The 27,251-nt window shown below is 36.3% G+C and overlaps 1 protein-coding gene across 1 annotated transcript; it reads right to left on the reverse strand.

Annotated features, from left to right (window-relative positions):
- Positions 1 to 5,363: 5,363 nt before the first annotated feature.
- ZNF654 (zinc finger protein 654) lies at positions 5,364 to 26,677 on the reverse strand. The gene is made up of 8 exons (XM_029087194.1): positions 26,529 to 26,677; positions 21,959 to 22,040; positions 19,816 to 19,951; positions 15,526 to 15,728; positions 14,620 to 14,759; positions 9,798 to 9,939; positions 5,884 to 8,200; positions 5,364 to 5,498 (listed from the first exon to the last, which is right to left on the reverse strand). The coding sequence occupies exons 3-8, from the start codon at positions 19,916 to 19,918 to the stop codon at positions 5,491 to 5,493; spliced, it is 2,913 nt and encodes a 970-aa protein (XP_028943027.1). The 5' UTR covers positions 19,919 to 19,951; positions 21,959 to 22,040; positions 26,529 to 26,677; the 3' UTR covers positions 5,364 to 5,490.
- Between the last annotated feature and the right edge of the window lie 574 nt (positions 26,678 to 27,251).

The raw sequence follows: 27,251 nt of genomic DNA on the forward strand, positions 1-27,251 counted from the left end.
TGGTGTTGGGTTATTATATATTATAATACCCTTACCCTTATGTCCAAACTTAGTAACTATCTTAGGCGAGGACCTCATCAAAATAATACAAAGCAGAAAACAAAGGTAAGTTTGAAATCAGAAGCTACGCAGAAATAATCACCATTCAAAATTTTGCAGAAGATTGTCAAAATCTGCAATCAAAGAACATGAAGAATTTACAGGACGCTGAATAATCAATCTAAATAATCCAACATTTTCAAATGACAGTATTAAACTTTTTGAAGCAAAGGGAAAAAAACAAATTACACTGTCTTTATCTCTGGACTACAGCGTTCAATCGGGGGGACTAAAGAAAGCAATGGAAACAAGTGTACCCCACTGGAGGTTACTATCTCCATTAGCAGCACCATCAGAGACAAACGTGAGCTCATGAAGTGCAACCACCGAGGCTCAGCACTGCGTGTAAGTGCCAGACAATCTTCCCAAGAGGTTTAGGCCAATGTTTGCTACTCGTAGCTGCTGGAAAACTTTAACAGTTTTATGCTGGAGAAAGACAAACAACTAGAATCAGAGGTCTCTTAAAACCACGGCATCCAGACGTGTTTGTGGTGCCAAGGTTGGCTTTGAAGCCCTACACAATAGCTTCAGAGTGGTTAAAGTCCCCAGGGGTAAACGCCATACAGGCCATTAAAACGAACATGGGTCTGTAGGTTTCTTTAAACACCATATACAATTTTCCCTTGTAAGTTTTAATAGATGCCTTCCAACCGCTGCTACCTCCACCTCAATCTCTGCCCTGCCAGCCTTACCCTGTTCTCCAGCTGCACGTTAAAGACCATTGCACAAGCCCTCACTACTGGGTCAGAAACCTCCCAGGCCTGTCCCGCCTGGAGAGCTGGGCTGATCAGTGAGCAGATTCCCATCTCCCCTTGTGTTCTACCGCTTCCCTTTATCCCAGAGTCTATCATCTGAACAACAATGCTTGTAAATTACATAGGTCTATGCGTTAATTACAAAGTCTGGTTCCCAGTGCATGTGGGTGACTATTTAAAATTAATGCTCTTCAAGTTGCCAGTGTTTTGAAGATGGTTAGAGCCAGTCAGACCTGAGGAGTGCACTGCTGGGCATCGAAGGTTCAAATGCTGATGGAAGCTTTTTCTGCAGAAGGTGAATTCTTCGCACGTCTCAGACTAACGACCAAAAAAAGCTATTCCTTTCCCTCACACACAGACATGTTTCTCTCTTGAGTACTTATCACTTGTAAAGGGTCTGTAATAATACCATGACTTTTGAAGAGTTATTTAACAGAGATCCCAAATTTACTAGAGCAGGTAGTTAATTAGCTAGAAGGAAGGAAAAGGGGAAGGGGGGAAGGAAAGAGAGACACATAGGAGTTCTGTTTTAATTTCCTTGGTAATCCTGGGTATTCTTGGATATACTTCAATAGATTTAGTCTATTCAAATCCAAATATCCACACACGTGGAACATCAGGACCTGGCAGCTTTCCACAGGTGCTGTGTACAACCATACACCAACCATAACACAATGAACATTGCAGCAATATTTTCCAGAGTGATTCCCCAAAAGACAAGATCGATTTCTATCAACAGCAAAGACAATGTTTTATTGAACAAATCTATGTACAGTACAAAAAAGTTTTTAAAATGAAACACTACTGTTGATTTATTGCAGTTTGATGGCTCAGTTTTAATTTGTACTCTTATATAAAATGCAAAGTAAAATAATTTAACATTCAACAAGGAAGCACAAATTTCCTTTCTTGCTGAACCTGTAACAGCTTTTACAAATTAACAGAGTCCCAAAATGCATACACTGCATTTAATCAGAAAGGTGTTATACAGTACCAAATAAATTAAGAAAATAGTAACACTACCACCCCCTTTGAGTCTTTTGTCCATAGCACTGGTGTTAAACAATAAAATAAATGAGTACAGCTGAACCTTCAATGTGATATTAAAATCACAAAGTTTAATGTTATAAATTATCCAAACTATACAATTTATATAGTTTTAATGAATATGGCTAAATAACCAAAGTACCAGTGACCTTTCCCCACAGATATGACCACTTTCAACCTACTTTCAGCATTTTGTTGTTGTTGTTGTTGTTGTTGTTGTGAAAAGTTCTCCCAAAGCAGCAACTCTTTGAAAATTAGAACTTACATGACCTTAGATTAGAAAATCTTAAAAGGAAAGTCTAAATCCAAGTTACAGACACCTGGAGGAATGTTATTAGAATACGATTTATCAGCAAGGAAATGCACAAACTTTGATCCAACAAAGCTCTCGTGTAACTTCAGGCAGCTTTTAAGATACTTGCATGTTTACATTACACATGTACTTCAGTATTTATTGAATCAAAGTGATACATCTTGAAGAAGTATTTCCAATTATGTCATACAATACTAAATGCCTGGGGAAAAAAAACCGTTCTGTTCTAGATTTGGAACCTTTTTCAGCCCTAGAAGTTGCAGGCTTAATATAGGGTGAAACTCAACATACTGAAGAATCCTTAAAAAGCATGGAGAATTATCCCCCACATGTTACAAGTATCTTTTTGCTCCTAATTAAGGTTGCTTAATACTGCAACTATTTGAGAATACCGACAGGTATCAGAGAATAAAGAAAATACAATGTCTTTTGAAGCAAAAATCATTACTTAAGCAAAAAAATGTTACCACCCACTTGCTACTTTAAGTCAATTTAGCATATTTCTGATAGGTGTTGGGTGATGCTAACCTTCCCCTATGTAAGAATTCATTTTTCCAGTTCTCTAAAGTGTATATACTGAACACATGGTATAAACAAATGGTGGTGCCCAAGAAAAGCATCTTTGAACAAATAATGAGTTTAATGCAGGTACAAAAAATTATGGTCACAGTTTATGCATGTACATAGATGCGTTTATCTACACACTTTAAACCAAAGAAAATACAAGTCTCAATCATGTTTTTAAAGCATCTTCAAACACATGGAGCTCCAAGAAAAGGCAAAAAAAAGCACCAAAGATTAAAGGTACATTTAAAAGACTTTATACAAACATTTTTGTCATATCTATTGACCAAGTTTTCGGGTTTTTAAAACTCTAATACTTTCAAATGAACCTTTTTTTTTTTTTTTCTCCAAAGACATTTAAGCAAATTTAACTTGATTAACAATGTTCAGCAAGGAAAGGGTAGCCTGGGAACACTCAAGATGATAACCGGGTCCTTAAAAATTAGTTGGTAACTTGAAAGCAAAAAATGTGAAAGTGCATTTGGCTGACAAGGTCCCGATTCATTTTATGTTTAGAAATTTTTAATGTATTTATATATGTAAATATATATAGTGTGTGTGTATATATGTATATATAATGAATGATGCATTGAAATAAGTTTTTTTGCAATGGCAAAAAAAATTCTTTGGTGCCTCAGATGTCGTACAAATCTCTGAAAGCGGGCCAGTCATCAATATTAATGTAATGCACACATACCTGTGATCATAATTTTATAACCTTTTACATTAATCCAACTCAAAGTTAAGGCAAAAATTTTCTAGAATTCAGAAGAGTATGATTTTGAGCTTTTGCATTCTTTTTACCTCCCAGGAGGGGAAAATGAAGCAGAATTAATGCAAATACCTGTTTAATTTCACAGAGGATTCTTAGCAGAGGCATTACTGAACTATTAAGTTTAAGTTCCAGAACTACTTAACAGCCTGTTTTACAATTGCAACTGTGAGCCACTGCTACAATGAACAGATCTTTTATGTACCTCTTGTTTTTTTTTACTCATTAGTTTTTACATATCTGTTGATTTAAGCAAGTTGATCATCTTATGTCATACACGCATTGTGATGAACTATTCAGTAAGCAAACTAGCTGAGCAGGAAGAATTGGTCTTGGCTGTCCTACATTTCTGTGATGACTCAATCTGTCCACACCAGTTTTCACCACTGTGTCTTCCGTGCCTACAATCACATTCAAATTTTCAGCTACCTGCACAGAACAGGATCCCAAATAAAACATAGTTAACGTGGCAAGGCAGTAGAAGATAAATTAAGAGGATAAATTAGCACAGTAATTAGACAATGTGCATGTTTGTCACATCTCTGTTTGGGGTGAGAAGACAAAAAACTACAACAGTTATCTTTTTGGTTTCTGAATGTCCTGTATTTCGACGTTATGTATACAGGCGAACGACTCAAACTTCCCGTCTTCACATTCTGATTGTTTCTATGAACAGTGAATTTTGGATAAAGTGCTTAACAATTAACTCTAACTCCTTCAGCTTGTGGGAAAAGCTATCTTTTCAAGAGATGCTACTAGAGAGGGTTGTAATGTGTCTTAAGGTTGACTTGATATGTATTTTCTCCCTTCCTCTAGACAGTAAATAAGTAGTTACAGTACTCAGTTGTGATCTACCACCATTAAGCAATATCACTTATGTGAAACAGGCTCTTCCTATCTTTTTTTTCCCCACTTGACATGTGCTTGCCTTTTTATATATATATATATAATTTTTTTTTAAACAGGAAGCCTTCTCAAGTTCTTTTCAGTCATACCAACAACTGAAGGCCCTCTGGATTTGCATAAAATTAGTTAGAGCTTAACCCCCTTCACATTCTTTATTGATTTCAATCTGCTTCTGTTAACATCCACACAATCTGAGCATGTACTGCTTGTATTAAGTCTTCCCACACCTCCAACAGATGTTTTACAGGACACTCTTAACATCCAGGTTTACAATAGCCTTGCCAAGGGCTTCTCTTGCATGCGTCTGATTTCCACTGTGCACAACTTCCATGCTTGATATCACATCAACTCACTTTTCCTTGCCCACTTTGTACTGCAAAGTTTTGGCTATTCAAACATTTCACCCTTCTTAGATTTCTTTCTACATTCCTCCTTTTGGATTCTGAGTATAAGTTTATTAAGTGAACTCCATGTTTTGGAGCAGATAATGGAATCACATATTCAAACTTTCCAAAAAGAATGCATGGTTCCTCTATGCGTTTCTTACCCATATTATAGCAATGTAACACCTTCCTGAATGATTCCTTCCCAGCTGTGTGGATAGATATCCTTTAACCACACGTTTTCCAAATAAAGCAGCTTTCAGAATTGGCTGGTTTCCTATCCATATGGCAATTAACACCTCTGCTTTCTCTGCCTGCTCAACTGTATACCTTATTTTCTTTAAACCTCCATGTTAGAAAGACTGTGCTGCTAAGTTTCAATCACACATTTGGAATGAATGTGGCTTTTCGGATAACTGGTACTTTGGGGATTTCGTAGCAACCTTTCTGGACTCAAGACCTGCAGAGCTCCTATTACTCCTCTGTGAGTTTTGTCTAGAAAATGTGCTTTGTCTTTATCAAGGTCATGTTTTTCTTTAGTAGTTTGAGACTGCTTTATGATTAAGGCCAACTGGGAAACAAACAGATGCTTCTTCATGTAGTGTTTTCTTACACCACTCCTCGTTTGATGCATTTTCCCACAACACTGAATCAGGCACCTATAAAAGATCAAAATGGGATCAAAATGAAGAGTAACCAATGGAAATCGTTCTTTAACCTAGAACATGGCTTATATTTTTCAACATGTTTAGATTCAAGCATGCAAGGAAAGAGACTGAATTACCCTCTTCTGTTTTATAACAAGTCTTCTCCATTAGAGTTACCTACCAGTTCTCATCACCTCTTATTCTAAGCAGCATGTCCAGTTTGAACTTCCAATTTAGTACAGGATTGTGATTTAATTGTCTAAGTTCTAGCTACCACAAATGCTTAGAATTTGAGTCTGCCTTATCTATTCTATCAGGCTGCTTGTTTTCAAAGACCATTTTTTCTGGTTGGTATTTATCTACAAACAAACCAACCCCAAAGGACTATAAGACTTACTTTCATCATCTGAATCGAATCCAAAGAGCGTCTGACACTTCTTTTGTGCAAGGTGAGCCTCAAGTGCTTCTGAATTACAGTAGATGGTCAAGCAGTTGCCGCATCTAAATCTTTCCGTCGATTTGCTACAAAATGTATCTTGTTCAGAATGAGCATCTACTTGATCAGCCAAAATTTTTCTACGTTTTGGCATGCTAATGTATCGTTCGTCAAGATAACTTGGAGGCAACGGTCTAACATACGGTTTTGTTAAGATGACACCATATGAAGTATTCTCTGTTGGCTGATTTGGTTTAGAAGGTAATTGCGAGGCAGCAGCATTATTTTGTGGTGTATCGTGACAATTCTGTAAAACTGGTAACACTGACCCATTTTCTGTCCTTGTTTCATCTGCCACTCTGTTCAAAGGTGTTTCTGCTGACTTTGACGACGTCTGACCTAGGTCACTGTGCCCATTGACTAGTTGGTCACTAACAACATTACAGCTTTCAGAATTTGGCTGTAATGCAGGTGTCTTTTGGTCTATCAAACTTAAAACTGTAGCGCTACTCTCGGATGAACTTTCATTTCCATTCTGAATGATATTATTTGCTTTCTTCTCAACAATTTGAATATATGTCTTTGGTTCTGTAGAATCCTTCCTTGATTTCCAAGTTGGAATTGGTAAATCTACAGTTTCTTTTTCATTAATAGATTCATCATCATCTTGGTAACTACAAAGCTCTGAAGGATCATCTGAAGAATCTTTTTCACTTGCATCTTCTGAACATTCTGGTGTTTTATTTAAATAATGCTGAGCCTCATGTTCATACAGCAAAGGGAGCTCCTCAAATAGCTCACAGCACTCTGCAAAATTGCATTGAGCTTTAAAAACACTATGACTTTTTGTGTGTTCTGCAAGCTCAGTTGACAGCTTAAATCTCTGATTACAATTAAATTGTAAACAAAAGTAAACATTTGGATACACGTGTCTCTTCAGGTGGTCTATAAAATGCTGAGAATCAGCAAATTTTCTCTGGCAGAACCGGCATTTTCCTTTATTCCATTTCATTATATGCTGTTGCACCTTCAAATCAGTTGGATGAGCTTTTCTTGCGTGTTTATTGAGGAATCTTATCTTTTTAAATACTCTAGCACAACCATTAGCAGGGCACTTAAAGGTTCCTTCCTCATCCATAGGATCAATATCTTTCTGAGGGCAAAAAGCTCCGTTCACTTTATGCAACACAGGTGACTCTTTACTGGAGCTCTCATCATCTTCAGGCAAACTTTCCGTACTTAAAGCATCAGGAACATTATTAAAACAGCTGTCACTACTATTCTCAGTAGCATCATCCTGGTCACTTAGATGGTTTTCCACCACGCCAAATACCTGGTCTGCATTCTCCTCCTCCACTTGGACCACTTGGTCAGCACTTGGAGCTATTGCAGTCTCTAGTTTCTTATCTTTGGAACCATCAGAGTTCCCATTTTCAAGCAACAGAGAAACATCAGAACACTCCATTTCATTCAGAGCAGGAGCCTGCTGACTAGCCTCAAGAACTGCAGCAAGATGTTGCCTTTCTATCTTCCTGACATGGTTCCTTAAGTGCTTCAGCATAAGTCCTCTTTGCCTGAACTTTCTGGTGCAAAGTACACAGGAAAAACTGCCCTTTTTTTGGTGAGCTTGTGCATGTTTCACAATGTGACCACCAAGAAATTCCTTGTTGCATATCACACAGCGGTGCCTTGGTACAGTTTGATCTAATGTTTTAGATGCCTCAAGAGCTTCATGGTTCTTTTTGGCGTTACCTTTGGATTGGGCTTCAGAAAGGTCTTCAGAGTTAAGCTCCCCATTGCTGACTTCTGTTAAACAGACACGTTCCTCACTCAGAGCCCTACACTCTGTTGTCTTCTCTGTGTTTGCAGCAGAGCTTTCCAGTGTACTTTCACTTAAGCCAACGAAGGCTTTATCCCCCAATAATGCTAAACAATTCTGCTTGATCATCAAGAAATTCCAAAACTCAGGATCAAAAAACAAACCTTTTTTCAAAATTGGAAGCAATTCAAAACGTACACGGTTTTGAACAGAACTAGTGCACTCATTGTATTCTTCATCTGCACATTTATATAAATGTTCCACAGTGTAGTAAGATTCCAAGGTGCGCTCAAGAAAAAAGACTGAAAGAGCACAAATTCTGAGGATCTCCAAGTCATTTGGCAGAAAATGAGCAATTGCTTTATAAATAAGACTTTTCATGTTGGGATCTTCACGGAGGTCCAACTGTAGGGCACATCCACATATCTCAACACATATCTGAAGACCATCTTCACCAACCTGCAGAAAGGAAATGTCAGTGTACATCATTCTAGAGTATGCATAATAGTATTTTCCTTATGGTCTTACAGAAGTCTATAGCTGAAAAGTAAAATAAAAAAATCAGACCCACAGAAAAAGAAAAGAACTAGTATAAACAGTGTCCAAACATCAACATCTCATGTATTTATATTCATCTACTTGCAAAATAGTCAGGAGTTCAGAAAGCATCCTGCTAATAAACTTCATGTAACGGCACGGACATTTTAAAATAATGGTCACACAAGACTATAAAATAGAGATACAAAAATGCTCAAAAATAACATCTGGTTTGCACTGAAAGCTATACAGCTCCTGCCAACAAAGCTTCAGATACTTTCGCCACATGCAGTTCTACAGGTAAAGACAATTAATTATTTGGTGATATAAAAGAAGACTGCAGCAAATCACATCTGATCTAGCAGTATCTTCTGTCTGCATCTTCATTACCGAGGTTGTTCACACTAAAATTGGACAGTTACTTCTGTATTTTGTCCCTGTTCTAACTCATTTAACTTGCACTGCATAAAAATACAAGCTATAAAATATTGCCCTCGATTTTGAACAATGACCACCAGGGAAACCAGAACAACCCATGGTCAAGCATTCTGAAAGGCTTGGAGTTTTCAGAACTGAAAAACTATCCTTCCAATGAGCAGAATTCATATTCCACACTTTAAGCTGCCATGAACATGTAATTCGGGGGGATGATCAGAAATATACTGCTCAACAGGTAGCAGATTAAAGTAAAAAGAGCTTCAGGAAATTTAGAAATAATTCATATCTACCTATATTTAAATGTGTGTTAACAAATACATACAACACTCCATGTGTAGTGGGTTATTAAAAAAATCCTATAATTCAGATGCAAACAAATAAAAGTTATTAGCGTCACCACAAGTATTTTAGAATACACATAGACATTAAAATCTTGAACAGCAGCAAATCATTGCAATTAGCAACATCCATGACAAAATAATGTATAATTTGTTTAGGGCATGAAATATGAAGGAGCTCTGTTCAATTAGGTTAACGATAACAAACCGATATTTGTTTGGAAACAACTTGCACTCCTGTGCACGAAGCATTGCACATTATGTCTTTTGCTGATGTTTGTATGGGACAGTATAAGACTAAAATCTGAAGCATGAAACATAGAACTTAATGAGGGTGAAAGGCAGATACAACTGCACTACAAAAGTCCTATTTCCTTAAGAAGCCTGGGTGGGAAAAAAAACCCCAACCGGTGTGTATTTCATCTTTACTCCGTGTATTTATTATTAATTTCCCCATTAATCTAAAGAGGATGACATTACTCAAACTTTCTGCACACAGAAAAAAAACCCTCAGAATTTGGTTAAAAAAAAAAATAAATCTCAAAACAGATGAAGGTCAATCATAATATTGAAGCACATTCTGGAACTTAACAAAAGTTTTAAGATAATATTGTGTCCTTCCCTCCCCCCTTGTAAATTCCCACAAAAAAGTGTCCGTTACACAATATAAACATCGCTTCTCTTTACTTTAACTAGTTACAAAAAGAATGAGGCCTGAGGTAAAACAAACAAGCAAAACTTACTTCATCCTTAATGACTTTCATGAAAGGGAAAATTACTCTGACATTTGTAGCAATTCTTAAAAGCTGGTAGCACTGGTCAACAAATACTTGTTTCGATGGGTTAGATTTAAGCTGCAGTTTACTCCAAATGAAGATCAGGTCCCTATAAGTACAGAACAAAATATTTCAATGAGATTGAGTTTTAGAACTCTAAGCATGATGCATTACTAAGAACAACTATTTCCATATTCTGTAACTAAAATCATATTTGAGGGCGTAATACCAACCTAATTAACATCACAACTGTACACAACGTGCACAATGGAAAATACAACTTAATTACTTTGTTAAAGCATTCAGGGTATCTCCTATCACTGAGCCAATTAAATATTCCACAAAATATTAATGTATTCAGCTTAGTATCACAGAACTGCATAATAAAATCAGATGCTACAGCATCTAGCCCTTAACACCAGAGGCAATAAACAGCAAGCTCTGTGTGCTCCTGGGGTTAAGATACTTTCAGTGCAAGGATGAGGAGTCCTTCAGGAAAAGAAGTGTTTGAATGTGGAAAATTGGAGCACTGTACAAAGCTAGCTTCTCATATGGTCCACTGACAGGAAATATTGATGTTCTCCAGTGATGCATATTACAACTCAATTTTCTTTTTTTACTGCTGTCATCACTGGTCTTTCTAGGCAATTGCAGCTCCATGAAAGTATCAGGCTCTACTGCTATTCAGACATCTCTGTGATCTTCACTCAAATAATAGTTCTGACTGATACAAGGAAACGTAAGAATAGATTGCTAGACTCTGCAGCAGAGCTCCTACACAGGTAATGTGCTTAGTCTATAAAATACAGCTAATTGAAATTTACAGCCTGGAAGTTCTATGCACTTTAATTCAGAAAGTCAGAAAGACAACTGGATTTAACTTTTAGTTCCAAGAAGATTTGCCAGCACAAATATTTTATCCAGGAGGAGACAGAGTTAAGACCAGGCAGAAATCTCACCGTAACATTACAATGAAAACAGGGGACCAATCAAGTTTCATTTTCTGAAGGAAGACGCTTTTTTATTCTTCTAGCCTCCTCCCTCAGAAAACACAAACCCAGTTACTCACTAAATATTTGGCTGATCTTCCCGAGTCTCTAGCCTGTGCCAGATACAAGTCAGACAAACCTTTTGAGATTAAGCTTGACTAGTGAGGTCAGTGCCTGCGTGAAGGGAAGTGACAGAACTGTCTATTAACAAAACACCAACTTCGCTTTTAAATTTAGGACAGCTCTACAATTCTGCTTTACATTTTAAAAGCTAGACAAGAGAGTTTGATTGTTTTCTTTCATTCAGAACCCAAGAAAAATGAAGTTGAAAGAAAGATCAAGCTTACATGGGGGAAACTGTGAAAAGGGAGTTCTAGAAGCAGCTCTACCCACAAAAATTTAAGCCCTACAGGTTTTCTAAAGATCCAAGCTGTTCAACCTGCCTTTACAAGGCTGGAAATCTAAATTCAACTTGAAGTCCCTGCAAACTCCACATACAAGCGTGAAACTAGTGTCTTCATGCACTAAACAATTCATAAAAATTCAGTAAAAGTCTCAACCTGAAGCACAAAAGACAGAACTGAACACTTGTGCTGTTAAACATTACTGCAGTTAACTAAGACAACTGATTGTCTGCTTTGTCTCATAGCATTTCAGAGCAAGCCATTTCAACACTAATCCCAGAGAATTTATGAAAACTCAAATTATTCTTCTGAGAGATTAGTGGTTAAAGTGGGTTGCCATGTGTTCAGACAAGTGTGATGGCTGGCACCAAGGAAAGCTGAAAAAGGAATGGAGAAAACTGGAAGTAGAAGGAACAGCTCCAGAGATGAAGAGTAAGCTGTTGTATCAGTTTAACTACCATTTGACTAAACTCTGATGTGAAATAGTATTTTCGTCTTATTCCTCCAGGTAGACACAGAAGCTTATCTTTCTCAAGTACATTCCTGACTTTGATAATCATTAAAGACTAAAGCATTCCTGAAGAGCTGATCTGACTCTATTTCAACCACTTCAATGCTTTGGATACCAACTTTAATGCTGAAGTCAGCAGCACTTGAAATATTTCTGTGTCACCAACCACAACACAGATGATAAACTTGAGATAATGTAGGCAGGGGTAGTTTTCTATTTGCTCAATTATTATGACATAATGACTTAATGCCATTTAATTACTGGATAGTATAACTTAGTTCACACTGAGGCCTGTGCTTAAACTACGGGCATATCTTGGGGCAATATAAAGAGTTACTGCGAGATCACAGAACTCAGTACCTCTTTACTGGAGGCATACAGGCATTCCAGCCTGCTAACCCCCTGCAAAACACCAAAACCACTGCCAACGTAAGAGAATGGCTCAGCCCACCCTACCTCAGCTAGATCTAAAACCTTTCCTGTTGTTGGTTAAGTAGAAAGTCTTTCTTTCCTTGAGTATATACAGCACACTTTACCAAAATGTTATCTAATTCACAAAAATTACCTAAAGGCCAAAAAGACTGATCAAATGTGTGGGAAAAATTTCTTGCCTTACTGAATTTACTGCACAGGAACCACTTGGAAACAGTCAAAACAGCATTTAAAAATTGCCTGGCAGAGAAGGCAGGCCATTCTGCTACACCTGTTCCATCAAAATTTTGGCTGTCTTCCTGAAAAGACATCACTTTTTGATACTGGAAAGTCATTAATAGCACCATTATGGACTGATCTCTTACCAATATCTTGTACACAAATATTTCTAGTAAGACCAAGCACAGCTTGCTTTGTGATTAATTTGTCAGTGGGCTTTCACTTCAGAAAAATAATTTGGGTCATCTGAATCTAGAATTTATTCTTAACATCAGTGAAAACAATAAGAGTTTTGTGATAGAGCTGCTTAAAGTTAATCTTCCTCCAAAATACCATGAAAGCTATTGGTTTCAGACTGAAGATTTCATACAGGTTGCTTCACATGAAGCAGTAGCAAATATCTGCTATTTACAGCTTTCTGACCTATTTTGATATCTTCTCTTTGCTAGCAGTGTTTGCTGCTAGATCTGCAAGGTCCCTCAATTCCAGACAAGGCAAGATGATTTATGCTGTGCTGAAGACACTAAAATCTTCTCTAGGGAAAAATACACGATGTGGGTTAATTTAACCTGGCTCATACTTCTTAAAAAAATTGAATTACAGTATAGTCATGCTTTCACAAGCTTTGTTCCAGTTTAAATTATCTATTAAGTATTATACAGAATTCTCTTGTTGGGTATGTAATTGTTAAGGCTCAGCATCTGTAAAGAATGAAACAGCTGTTCCAGCTGCACAAACATAACTGCTCTGAACTCTAAAGATCCTCAATTTCTATATTCTGAACAGATGATTAAAATCCTACGAGATGCCAAAATGGTTTCCTTGATAAACAGCTATGAAACAGTACTTCAGTCCCTTCTGGAATTTCATTTTTTACATCCACTTTCCCAGAACATAAGGACAGACATCTTGTTTTGAATAGCAATTTAAAAAATGGATAATGTAAAACTTAATGATTAACTGGGTAAAAGCGCAGTGAACATGTTACTACAGCAAAAGATAGATGCAGCATTTGGGCAGGAATCAGCAAAGTTGGATTCCATTTCAAAGTTGGTCACAGGACTCACACAAACTATGTACCTTCTTGGTTGAACTTCTTCATCTGTCCTATGGAGACAGTCATGTCCACCTCTTGCTGGACAGACAGAATGAAAAATACTACTAGGTATTGTCAATACTATTATAAATGTATGTCATAACCATAATTCTAAAGATTTGGATTCAATGCAATCAATTATTAATCCACTAGTTAAGGAAAAAATTTATTAACAAACTAAACATTAGCATGTCTGGCCTTCATTACTTCCTCAAGAAAAAAAAGAGACATCTTACTTTTCAATTCCCTGAAAACTGGGAACACAGAAATCCTATATAGATTCTAAACTCCATATTAAAATTAGTTACACAGATTAATAATTTGATCCCTATCCATTGGGGAGGGAAGGGAGGGGAGGGAAGCAAACCCTTGCTGACTAAGCCTTTTTGCTTCAACTACATAAACAAACAAATTAAGCACAGTTTATCAAGGAATGGAGATGTTACTTTAGGTACAGAAATTATACAAGCTAAACAAAAGGATTATCTTCCTTAGCCATCTTTCAGTCCTCAGAATGATGAAATTTGTTTTGACAGCTCTTTAGAAAATGCTTCTTAGCCATAAAAAAGTCCAACTATCAAGATGATTCAGGGTGTCTGAAGACATTCTTACTTAAATGTTTTCTAGAGGACCACCATTTATATTATGGCTCTGTTTATAAAGTAGAAGTTTCTGTAATTAATAGCACATTTTCAGAACCATATATTCCGCTTTTAGACTCACTACATACATACAGTGACATACTACAGTTTAGTTGTTAAAAGGAGTGTCATTTAACTAGCAGGACAGCGAAATGTCTATGTTGCCAGAGTCTACAGACTGCATATAGTTACATATTGCTAATAATAAATGCTGTATTTATAGGTATTTACAGCCTAAAGTATGTAAACACTCTCCCTTCTGTTACTTTGAAACAGTTAATAAGTGTTAAGTACTATGTAGGCTACCACTGTACATGACTGTGTGTAAAAAGGCAAACAGGCATAACAGATGTACTAGGAACGTTTAAAAAAATCATGTTAGAATGTTTTTATCTGGTATTTTAAACTTGAGCTGTTTCTCCAAGTTAGATGAGTTTCATTTTGGCAATAAGCATCTGTTAACTGCTAAGCTGCTTCACCAGAAATAAAGTATTTACCATATACAATACATGTCCCCATTTTGAAGCTGTGGGACTAGGAAGGATTCACATAGCTGTAAGGCTAAGGTAGTCTTCCCTTCTTTTTCAGTGTTGCAGATGATCTCAATTCCACTCTTGCAATCAGTCCTCAACAAGTGCTATACAATTAAAATAAAATCAATTTAGATAAATTTGCTAAGACAAAATAAAAACCTATCAGACCATCAGACCTTGCTATATTAAAGAAGCTACTGAAAACCTCAGGAATTGCTGTTAACACAGGATTTCTTTGGAACAGCTTTTGTGTAGGTCTGAAAATAGAGATTTGGGAGATATTTAGAGCTCTTCCATATTTCTTAGAGGAATGACAATCAGAATAACTGTATGAGAAATTTAAAAACTACACAAAAGCACTTTTTTGCAAAACAGTAGCTTGTTCTTAAGACAAAGTTAAGAAAAGCATTGTTATCTGTGGTAAAAGTAGGGCCACATTCAGCTAGAGTGTCATTTTACATCCTGGGGCATCATTAATAAAAACTTTAAGGATAACAGAACTATATAATGTACAAAACACCGGACTGACATCATTTAGGCTCAAGTGTTTTTAATAAAATAATAGTCAATAGTAAAATAGTCAATACACTGCAGTTACAAAATATTAATGACTCAGATTATTTAGGGAATATATCTACAAGTAAACTTGACCAAAAAAAATTGCATTTAGGTCAACAAGATTTGTAGGCACTCAACATTTAACTTTTCAAAACTTAAGCCAGCACTAAGTTAAGCAACACCAGTGTAGTTGCCTGATTTTATGACATTTGATTCTACAAAAACAGAATTCCATATGGTTCTCTTGACAACTTGTATACAGTAAGTATAATGTACCACTTCATTTAAAAAATGTATACTGACAAACAATACCTCCTGGAATAGCTGATCTTCTAATGGTGACATATAAAGACAGGTGAAAAGAGCTTGATGGAAATACAGATCTTTACTGATATCTGGATGATTTATGCAAGATTTGATAAGAGCCATTGCCTCAGGGATGCGTTCACAGGCAATAAGGTATCTGGCACGAAGTTCAAAGAACAGTGGATTTTCAGAGCTTAAATATTTGTTAACTGTACAGAAAAGAAAGATTTAAAGGCAATTAGAATATGAAGTCCAAACAACAAGTATATTTAATTGTAATGTTGTTTTTAATAGTAAAATGTCAACAAATAATATAAAAAAAGGCTCTGCTAAAGAAGCTATCAAATATTTAATTCAATACCTTCAAGGATCTGTCCTTCTGCTTGGAAACAGAAATTGCTATTTTTCTTACACAAGTAATCTAATTCAGTATTTTGTTTCTAACATATTAAAACAAGGTGCTGCAAAGGATTAGAAAAATATACACTATATAGAAGCAAATACGAACATTTCCAAGAAAGAAAATTCTTTTCTTTCTCAAACCTAGAATCTGGGTGATTGTCAGAAGTCTAGAGTTGACATCACTTCAAACACTGTAATTATAACTATTTAAAACAACTCAGGATACTCATTACCCAATAAAATGGAAAAGCTCAGAGTGGGGAAAAAGTTACCTACAATTCACATGCTGTTGCTTTAAGTAGCTTTGAACACCTTGATTTCACTTGGAGAAGTGGAAAATGTACTTTTTCCTCCTCTAAAAGTGCTACTGGGCACAATTTTTACATCTAAATCTCTAGATACCTTTAAATTCCAGCCCCTGATTTCTGGAAATCTGTTTTTCAGATCTAAAAACGAATCATAAAGCTTAACATTTGAATGAAATAGTTTCAACTGAGATACTCAAAATACTTTACATTTAAGTAATTGTGAAATTATGAAATACACAGAAGACATGCTTTAGATTTCTATTGGAAAAGATCATACTTATTCTAGTATCTCTTAGGATTAAAAGTTAAAATATCATTCAAGGCTACAAAATACAATAATGCTGCTTTTATTTTGAGAATTGTTTGCATCTTGTCAAGTAAATGCACACTCCGAGGTGTTAACAGTATGTTAACATTTATTGGACAATATGGCCTGATCTTCCTCTTATATTCTCAATAGGTACCTTAACAGAAGAGTTAAATCCCCACAATTTCTACTGCATACCCTGTAGTACTGTACAGTTTTTCATATTTATTAAAAAAAGAAAGAAAAAAGAAAAGAGATTGTCAATTTAAAGTCAATGAAGGCACGAAGTGAGCACCGGAAATTTATACCTTAGAAGGAGCCAGTATTAAGAAAGCTACAAGCAACTTAAAGTGACACTTAACAGGATTAAAAAAATAGAAGTGGTTACTGAAAACCACAATCTGAACAGTCAAGAGAGATGTTTTTCCCAAAATAAAAAGATTACATGTATAACAAGCTTTCAGTTTTTTGGGTTTTTGTTGTTTTTTTTTTTTTTAAGGACGCCTGGTTTGAAAGACATTCCTTATGCTCAGAAACAGGATTTCTCTAGTGTCTTTATTTTTATGCAAGCTAATGGTATTATATGCCTATGAACACTTAAGGAGTATTATTCAAGGTGATATAAGGTGATTTAGATGAAATTTGTTAACAGATGTACCGTAAGGTCCACCATAAGAGAAAATCCCATTCCCACTATCCATTAGCACCTCTGGGTACACTCAATAAAGAAGAAGACTGAAAGAAAAGCCAGTTTCTAACAGTGGTCATTAACTGCAAGAAAAAGTGATTATACAGAAAAATCCTTAAAGCCAAGTAAAAACCTCTCCTTTTTGGAATTAACATACTTAGGATAACAAAGCCCATCGTCGGTTTCATGCACAAACATTACTCAACAAGATTACTGAATATTCTCATGGAAAAATTAGGCCAGAATTACTTAGTTTTTGTTCTGTGCTGATGTTAAGAACACGCTGCACATCTAACAGCTGGCTGTAATATCCTTCTCCCTCAAACCAGGGAAGACTGAAGTCCACAATACAATACAATTTAACTTGTTCTATCATTTCCACTTTCTGTGTGGGGAACTCTTGGGTCAGCATGTCCCTCTGCTCCATAAATGAGAATCTCACTTCTGACAGCACGATCTCTCGGGGATAAGGGTCTCCTACACCCTCCCACGCTGCTTTTGAACAGACCACTGGCAGGACTGTGATCCCTCCCTGTAGTGGAATGCCCTCTCTTCCCAAGGCAGCTTTTATAACTCCTCTAACCCCACAAGCAACAGACAACTGCTAACTATAGCAGCATTTAGCCAAGTCTGTGATGCATTAAAAACAGCTTGGGGAAAACAACAGCTATTCTTGTCCACGCAGCATGTGCAGTGCTTTGCTTTAGAGGGATAGATGCCAATCATCAGCTTAGAAACTAATTAACTGCTTGCATTTCAGTGTCCCTCTGTCTAGAATATTCTCTTCTCAATCTTCACAGTAGGCCACCTTATTCTCCCTAATCTGTTAGAAGCTTATTGCTCCTATGTTTCAACCCTGCTATTTTTCTTTAAACCCAGACTGCCTTTCCTTTCCAGCCATCTCAAAATAGACTGCAACATCTCCAAGTACACTGCAGTTCCTGTAAAGACAGATACAGCAAGGTTTGTCTTGGCCTAAGCTTCTCTGTGTAATTAATGAATCCGAGTCAGGATTATATAGTTCACACAGTACATATTTATCAGACTGACTTTTGCAAGCAATGGTTGGTGATTCAGCAATAAAAGGCAGTTTTCTTATTTTAAAATAGTGATCCCTGAGGGAACTATAATGGCCAAGTTTCAAAATATACACCAGATACTGCTCGCCTATACAGCAGCACAGAATGTTTGCTTTGTGTAAGACTTCACAAGAATCAGATTTTAGAGGAAGTGAGACAAGAAAGAAAGAGCTTCCAAAAGATCCTATCTTAAATAAAATGCTTGTCATCTCAGATGAGATATGTCAAGGGAGTGTGTGGGGTTATCAGAAGATAAAAGGAGGAAAAATATCTCAGCAGAGGGCAAGGAGATGTGGCCTGCAATAAAAGGAAACAAAACGATCATCTAGTGATAACAGGCAGTCTCATTCCTACTCTGCCAGGTTAAAACTAAGTAAAAATCCTCAAGCTGTTACCCATCACACAGAGACTTCATGATAATCAATGGAATCATTAAAGCAAAGGACTAAACTAATAAGTTGCTGGAGAGATGGAGATTGAGACCTAACTTCAGATCACAGCCACCAAAATTTTCAGAGTTCATAATGCAATGCAGAACAAAATAAGGATAATATTTGTTTTCATTTTGTTTCTGTAGGTATTTGACTAGAAGTTTAACAGTTATATAATAAAAATTATGGGTAAACTGTGTTGCTCAAGCACATCCTTCACAAGAGATAAAACAACAAAGACTACCCACTTAATCACATCAATTTGCTATCAAAATACTTTCTCTGGTTAAGGAGGCAGCTCACTGAGTTGTCCTGACTTTATTTATTGTCCTCTTCCTCCCTCTACAGAATGAACACATCATATTCATAGTAATGAATTCGAATCACGTACACTGTAGTAACTAGAGAACAATTAGTATTTTCTATTGCTATCAAATAGAAACAACTTTTAAGAGGTCCTCTGTGAACAGTGCTAGCAAATATATTGCTTAAGATGTCAGTAGAGACTTTACTGTAGATTGGATTTTTTTTCCCTTATGAACTTAAATTAAAATTCTGGTAGTTTCCTTTCCAAGCACTGTATCTTTCTCCTACTCCCAACTCTAGATGTTACATATAAACAGAAAGTCACTATCAGGTGTAGTCACAAGCACCTTTCCAAACAGAACCAAGAAAACCCACAAGCCCAAGTATTTACAGTTTAAAAGAAAAAAATAAATGAGTACCATTAAGACAGAAATACCCATCAGGTCCTGCCCTGATCGTGTTATTTCAGCATTCTAACTGAAGTCAAGTCACTCCCCATGCTCTTTGCGGGTTTGAACACCTAGATTTAGTAAATTCATTTTATAAGTAACTGCTCAGTAGCCTCTTGTATCTGAATCTGATCTCTACACTATACAAGTAGCCTTAAATTACTAGCAAAGAAATTTAGTTTTCTTTGACATAAAAAAGGGACCAGTACATTTTACTACAGGAAAATAGTTAAATTGTGTGCAATGCCAGCTGACCCTAATATCAAAAAAGTATAATTTAACACATTTTTCAGTACTCTAAAAAATTAACGTGGTAAATGGAGTACCTAATTCCTGTGACACAGGCTTTGCTTTAAGAATTGCTTGTAATACTGGATCCTCCCATGGTCCACCATCTCGGATGATTCGAGTCACTAGTTCCAGGTTCATATTTCTGTATTTATTTAGAAGGTTCTGACATTCCTACACATAAAAAGAAAAACAATTAGAAAGAAGAAAAAAAAAAAAAGTTGTCTAAAAATAGTTAGGCCACCCAAAAGATAGGAAACAAGAAAACTCACACATGTTTATGTATTTCCTCAGTCAACAATTCAAGCTACAAAGTCTTTTATTGATCAGACCTATACAAAGCCCTAAAGCAACAACTTATATTCTCTAAAAACCATAATATAGAACTAACAGAAGCCAGAATGCTCCTGTCTTCTCTAGGCAGGCAGCAAGAGCCAACCATTTGCATAAACAATGCAAAAACACCTTTCCTTGAATTAGAGATTCTGTGGGAGAAGCCCTCACCTCATACTAGTCTGCACAGATTTAGATGTGTTGACACTGGATTTGTGATCCAGTGATGGTATCTGAATTCTATGAGGGAAAAACTGAATTAAGTCATGTAAGTCACCAGCCCTCAAGTGACCATTTTTTTCCAAATCTCTACATAATAGAAATTATCCTTGCCTAAAATAATCTGGAATGTTTTAGTCACCGGTGAGTTTCACACATGCCAAGTTCCCCCCACCTCCCACCTTGTTATTTGCTGGTAAAAGTGTCAACATTAATGTTAATCAACAGTAGAATTTTAATCACTAGAAAAAGGTACCTAATTTTGAAACAAAAAAAAGTGTAGCTGAAGAATGGCTTCTCCAGACATACAATTAACTTCTTCACATATGCTTTTTTTCCTGTAAATTCTTTTAGTTTCAGCTCATTTTTTTCTTTTATATTCAGATGAGTAGGTTTGATGGTAAAGAATGGTTACGTAACTGAAACAATGGTTTTCACTACCAGTTTGATTACACAACTGATTTCAAAATTCTTTATTTAGAAAATCGTGTAAAGTCGTATTTCAATACATCCATTGTTTAAAAGTCAAGGCAATTGGGAATTCTAATACAAAAGCACAGAGAAGAAAGTACTATACATCACAGTCACACTTTTTCCTGAAGTCCTTCTTGTTCGTAGACTGTTTTTGAAAAGCACTTATTGCAAGATTGCCAAAATGTCCCCTTGCTCTTAGGCAAGAGACCCTGCCCATTCCTGAGGCTGCTAAGCCACTCCTTGACCCCATTCTTCCACCAATGCTAATCAAGCATGTAATTGGCTGCTGGTTTGATAATTAAGGTAAGTAGTGCTGACACGTTAATTTGTAGCAGCAGTAATAAACAGGTATCAACATAAAAGTGACACAGGGACAGCTATTTCTCAAACTGCAGTTCCATGATCAGTATTAACAGAAAAAACAACCCTGGTTTTCATCCTTTCTTTCCCTTACAACAAAGTTTCCTCTCATGGTACCTGTGTTCCCATGCAGTGAACTCAACTCTCAAAATCAGTTCAGGTCAAAAAAAAGAGGCAAGTTTTTAAATCCAGGATCATTTATCTCAGGCAGCTGTATACAGCATGTCCCAGTCTAGCCAAGAGTACAACAGTTCTTCAGCTGACCTAAAGAGTTCATTCAGATAGAGCTTCAATTTCAAATTTACTGTTTAAAGCTGCAGAGGGCAACTTGAAGCTTCATGTCATGAACTGGTACACAACACTGGATAACATAACCCTCTAATTAGATTAACCAACCAAAGCTTCCCTCTTCAATATGGGAAATGGACAAAGTAAGTCTTTAACAAGACTGATATTACAAAGAGAGAAGTACATTTTACTTAGTCCAAGCAGATTCAAATAGCAATACTGATGATAAATGTAAGAATAAATGACTTTTTGCATTCAAATATCCCCCTCCTTTTTTGAGGGAGGAGGTATAACTACAATTAAAGTAGCTACCTTCTTTCATTATAGCTTTTTGCCTTCAAATATACCTCCTCCCTCCTTTTTTGAGGGAGGAGGTATAAATACAATTAAAGTAGCTACCTTCTTTCATTATAATGGCATGTTTCCTCCAGGTTATATATCCACAGAAACTGTCTTTACAGGCACTAAAATAATATTAAAGGTTTAGATGAAAGTAGGCAATACTACCTGGATTGAACCTAAAATATCTTTCAAAGGATCTTCATAGAACTCATCCTTTCCGAAGAACAGCAGCAATTCAAAAAAACTCCTAAAAAACAGAAGCACAGACAAGTCAAACTAAAAACATTCATTCAGAAAACAAAACTACTGTAGGCCTATTACATTTCACAGCACTAAAAACAAAATTAAGACTTTCGTTAAGTTCTAGACCCATGCCCATGCCAGAGTCGCTCTAACAAGTTTGGCTAATGCCCCCACTCTCTAAACCAACTCGCATTTCGAAAACTCCATGTTGGTCTGATATTTTGTGCTAGATTTTGGCAGTTAAGACTTCCCCATACACACCTCAAACGTACTTTTCATCAGGCATCAAGCTGCAAATACAACACAGCTACAGATAAGCTAAGAAGACTAAATCAGCAAAAAAACAGTTTATATTCAAGCACAACTCAAAATCCCTTCTGCTGCACCTTTTTCGTAATATTAAGACATTTAGACTCACAAAACCTGCCTGATCTTCTCCTTCAAGAACTCTTATATCCTCCATACTGCTGCTTCCCATTCACCATTACAAAAGTGAACCTTCCTCAAAAGCCAAATCATTTGTCAGATGTGCAGTCATTTTGAGGAAGAAAGAGGACAACTTCAAAGTTACTCTGCTCTGCATAGTGTATAAGGAGTTACATTTAAGGAATAGCAACTTCCATGAACGCAGACTCCCAACAATTGTCAAGTATGATAAGCACTTTCTACCAACATATTTTATTCTATTTCAGCCTGTCTTGCCATAATGCTCATTGAAATCTCTCTATCAAGATGCAGGTTTAAAGTTGCTATTAATTTCATATTTCCAAATAAAAGCCTTTTGCTATTAATTTCCTATTTCCAAAAAAAGCTTTTGAAGACTATTTTCAAAGAGAGAGCTTTTGTGCATATATGCAAACAGAACTACATTAATCTTCTGTGTGACATCCAAATGAATTGATACAATTTCAATTTCATCACCATCAAGTTTTTAAGGAAATGAGGTCTAAGTTCAGCAACATGAATTCACAAGTGTTACCTCAAAAGAGGTGGTAAATAAGGGAGAAGGCAGGAATGATCCTTTCAACAGCAGCCTAGATTCAAACTGATCTGTGGCCTTTATGTTTCCAAGAATCTTAAAATACTTGTCTATCATGTTATTTATTTTTCATACAGTGACTGAGATAAACAATCCAGAAAGGCTGGTAAAAAATAGCTTTCCAGAGCTCAAGTCAATTTAGGTCTTCACTTACAGAAACTTACTTCCAGAAAATACTTGCAACTCAGTCAATTCAATCAAAAACTACATTGTTGGATCTCATGGATCTGCAGACAGCTCCAGTGCATCTGCTCCTGCTCTGCCTAAGGATTCTGAGAAATTTAATTTCTATTTGTAAAAGGTACCTACCAAGTACTGCACTAACATAATCTCCAGTTGCTGGCTGAGAAAGTCACAAGCAGCAAGCAACAGCTGAGCGACTCTCCGAGGGAAATGCAGTACTGAAAGAAAAACCGTGCGTCTTGGGCGTTTTAGAAACAGGACTGAACAGCAAAGGCTTTGGTCTCGTAACAGAAGAAAACATGAATAATTGTCTTTAAGTTTATTTGAGACTTTTTTTTTTTTCCCCCACATGAACTGGGAGAGTAAGGAGGCAGAAAGGGAGAAGGTGGAAGATGACTTCTCAAAAATGTTCCAGCACTCTTCCAACCTACAGGCTGCTGAGTCAAGATCTTGCTGATGGCAATTCTTTCCTGACTAGATCATGTAGTCTTTTGTTGTGACAGCTCTTAAAGCAAAAGGCAGATTTTCATGAACAGCTGGACAAAACTCTTTTGCAGAACAATTAAAATCACTGCTTATCCCCATTTTTTAAGTCAAACGTCAATATAGTTGAAGTTATCACCCAAAGTATTCTACAAAACATTTTGTTTTTAATAAAGCTAATTCAAAATAAGTTAAAGAGCAGACTTAAGGCAGTTTTTCCTCTCAATAACATTTTCAGAAATATTTTGCATTAAAAGATCTTAATATTCACATAAACAAAATGAAGCTTTGTATGGGAGTAATGCAAAAGTATAATAAAATTAGTTTTCCTTTAGATTATGCTGCAGTCATTTTTTTCCCAACCAGTGATAAACTATGCCAAAATAGACCTAGAAGATTTAAGATACACATTCATTATGTTCAATGACCGAATTTCTCACCAGATTAGTTTATTGAATCTCAACTCAAATATGAAATGAAAAAACAACCAGTACCCAAATAAGTACTTTGTTCTGAAAAACATTATCTCATGTCATGTTGATAAACAAAATTTTGCAGCATACTTGACTCTCAGGAAAGGTCAGACATGAGTCATGTCATGATCTGGAAAGCAGCCAAATGGGAACTTAAATAATAAGACAAAACTAGTTATAAAAACAGATGCATACATCATTTGCTATTTGCTTTGACTGATTTAAAGATAATAGGAACTTGGAAAAAAAAAACCCTGGAAATTAATAGTGAACAAGTGTAAACTACAGTTTTCTTCCCTATCAAGGCACCTGCTCCACACTCTTATCAGGCTACTCAAGGAAGCTATCAAAATATTTATATTTCCTCATCACCAGTCTCCATTCAGTTAAAATTACTAAAGTCAATTCCAGCTTGGCCCAGCTATCTTGAAACCATGTGCAGCACTGCACATCCACATTTACACCTCTCCTTTCATAATAATGGTGTTTCTAGATTTATCCCATCACTACTTTGATATTACTGCCTAGTATCCTGGCACCATTACTAAAACTCCCTGATATTAATGGTAGTACAGATGCTGTTTCACTTCTGATGAACAGCAAGGAAATGCAAGAGTCGATACTGTTAGAAGTTTATTGTCTGGTTACTAAGGAAATCTTACTCCAGTGTGATGATGCAGTCAGGCAGATTTTTGGTCTCCAAGAACGAGGACTTAATATACATCAAAATTTCAAAAGGGATTTGAGCAAGATTTCCCAGGTAACTCTAACTACTAAGTCCCAGGATCCCTTTATGATATCACATGGAAAATTACACCAGTCAAGCAGAGTCAGAGGAAAAAATAAGCTGGCATTCCAGAATGGAAAAAAATCTCAGTGAGTTAACCCAGCTCCAAAAATCAAGATAGACAAGGGTGACAAGAATTTAGCAATCAATTAACTTCTAGATTATCAGAAAGTGACCACTCTACATAAAACAAATACCTGAATTTCTACCTTTTTTCCTCCCAAGCTTTAATATTTTAAAGTACATAAAAGTGTGGTTTGAACTTCATGAGTTTGTTTTTTTTTTTTTCTAAAAACTAGTGGGAAAAAAGAGGTCCCCATGTTTTGATGCAACTGCTAGTCATTCTCAGACACCTGAGCATTCCAGTTTTTAAAATCATGATCTTATAATTCCATAAATAGTCCCACGTCAAATAGTTTCACACACAAAACAGTAAATCCCTTTGGTGAAGCTTCACCACCACTTAAAAGGCAGCAGATACCCTGTGAGTGTGCAGAATAAAAGCCTTGACTGCTACAGAATTAGGACTCGGAGCTCAAGCATAGCTGAAAGGAGAAGCAACCCAGTCCTGACCACGTAAACTAAGAGAGGCACACTAGGACAGCAGTCACTTCTGATGACTAGATGAGGCAGGAACAAGATGTTTTCACGCAAAATTCTGAACAGAGATGCCGAGTTGTATTTGAAAGCACTGCTCAACAAGAAAGCAGCTTAACCAGCTGGACAAATAAATCTGATTTACTCAAATCAAACTCGCAATAAAGCTGGTTTTCAGGTTTTTGTCCCCATCTGCTGAGGAAAGATCAAATACATTGCATCTTGGCCAAGTATATCTAACTGACTTAAAGATTTTTTTTTTTTTTTTGCTTCCATTCAACATTGATGTTTTGAAACCTGAAAAGTAGGTTTTTAGAGCAAGGAAAAAAAATGAGACTTTTTACTTATCTACTGATCATTACCCTGACATTTTTAGCCTTCAGGTGGGAAAACCACCAATGCATTAAGAAGACTGAGATTACAGCAAGATTCATGACCTAACATTCTGCAGTTCTTTAAGCTGAATATGACTTTTGATCAGTTAACTGTATAACAAGTCATTCCCATAAGCATTTTGATGACTCAAACATTAAAATCCATTTTACCTTAACAAATACTACATCACTAGAGGTAGAACAGTAAAAGCTTTACATAAAATACCTACAATTATGTACTGTCAAAGGTTGGTCTTCAAATACTCCAAAATACATAGTCTGTATGGTGATCATTTATTTCTTTAAATTACTTGTTTTGCCAGAAAACCCTTATTACATAACATTGTAATACCCAACTTGAATATTTAACAAGGACATAAAAAGACTAACCTAAATTCTAGGCTTTGAATCCTCAGTAATTCTTGGTTCCATGTAGCTAAGACACCTGGTAAAACCACTCCTAAAAGCTCTGAGAATCTCTGAGACCATATTGCTATTTTAAAAGTAACAGAGCCTATATCATAAAGGAAGTAATTAAAAAAACCCTTGTACTTACAAAGCTAGGCTACTCAATACGTATTGGACGTGCTCACATTCAGCCGGGAATGATACACAGGCAGATGTGAAACAACAGAGCGCCGTCTGAAGCACCTGAAGCTGAGGCAATGGAACCTGCCATCTTCCAGCATAGTCTTCAACAATCTGATGACAAAAAACATTGAAATATATATTACAACGGAAAACACTTTATTTAGTCTGAAATAATAAGTATTTAATACTGTACCTGCTTTATCTCCCCCTCTTCTTCAACAGAAGTAGGGTTTGTAACAAAAAGCCCTGAACACTTTGTGTCACCAAACAAAAAAAGAAAGAAACTTTATGTCCTATATTATGAAAGTTATACCACAAAAGACTTTAAAATATTATTTTCAGAGGGTAAGGCAGGCAATACTTTCTTCTTATACAGCAGACTCTGCATTTAAACACCTGTTTTTATTTTGCAAGAGGACACAAATTAGAAAATCTGTAAGAATGCTCAGAATTCTATCCTAAAACTTTCAGAGAGGAGAATGACTAGTCTGTGCTCTTCTAGCCTTTAAGTCAGCAGAGAAAGGCACAAACTTCCTGTCACCTTTTCTCATCTAATAAATAAGTACGTTTCATAGAATCATAGAAAGGTTTTGGTTGGAAGGGACCTTAAAGATCATCCAGTTCCAACCCCCCTGCCATCAGCAGGGAAACCTTCCCTTAGACAACGCTGCTCAAAGCCTCATCCAAC

The sequence above is a fragment of the Antrostomus carolinensis genome, unplaced genomic scaffold, assembly GCF_000700745.2.
Source record: "Antrostomus carolinensis isolate BGI_N321 unplaced genomic scaffold, ASM70074v2 scaffold17911, whole genome shotgun sequence".
Lineage (NCBI taxonomy): Eukaryota > Metazoa > Chordata > Aves > Caprimulgiformes > Caprimulgidae > Antrostomus > Antrostomus carolinensis.

What these genes read in the sequence shown, in the direction of transcription:
- ZNF654 (XM_029087194.1), bottom strand. Translation starts at nt 19,918, where the DNA reads ATGAACCTGGAACTAGTGACTCGAATCATCCGAGATGGTGGACCATGG. An exon ending in GGGGACATGTATTGTATATG is followed by an intron (nt 9,940 to 14,619) that starts GTAAATACTTTA and finishes CTGTACTTATAG; the next exon opens with GGACCTGATCTTCATTTGGA. An exon ending in TGAAAGTCATTAAGGATGAA is followed by an intron (nt 8,201 to 9,797) that starts GTAAGTTTTGCT and finishes TCCTTTCTGCAG; the next exon opens with GTTGGTGAAGATGGTCTTCA.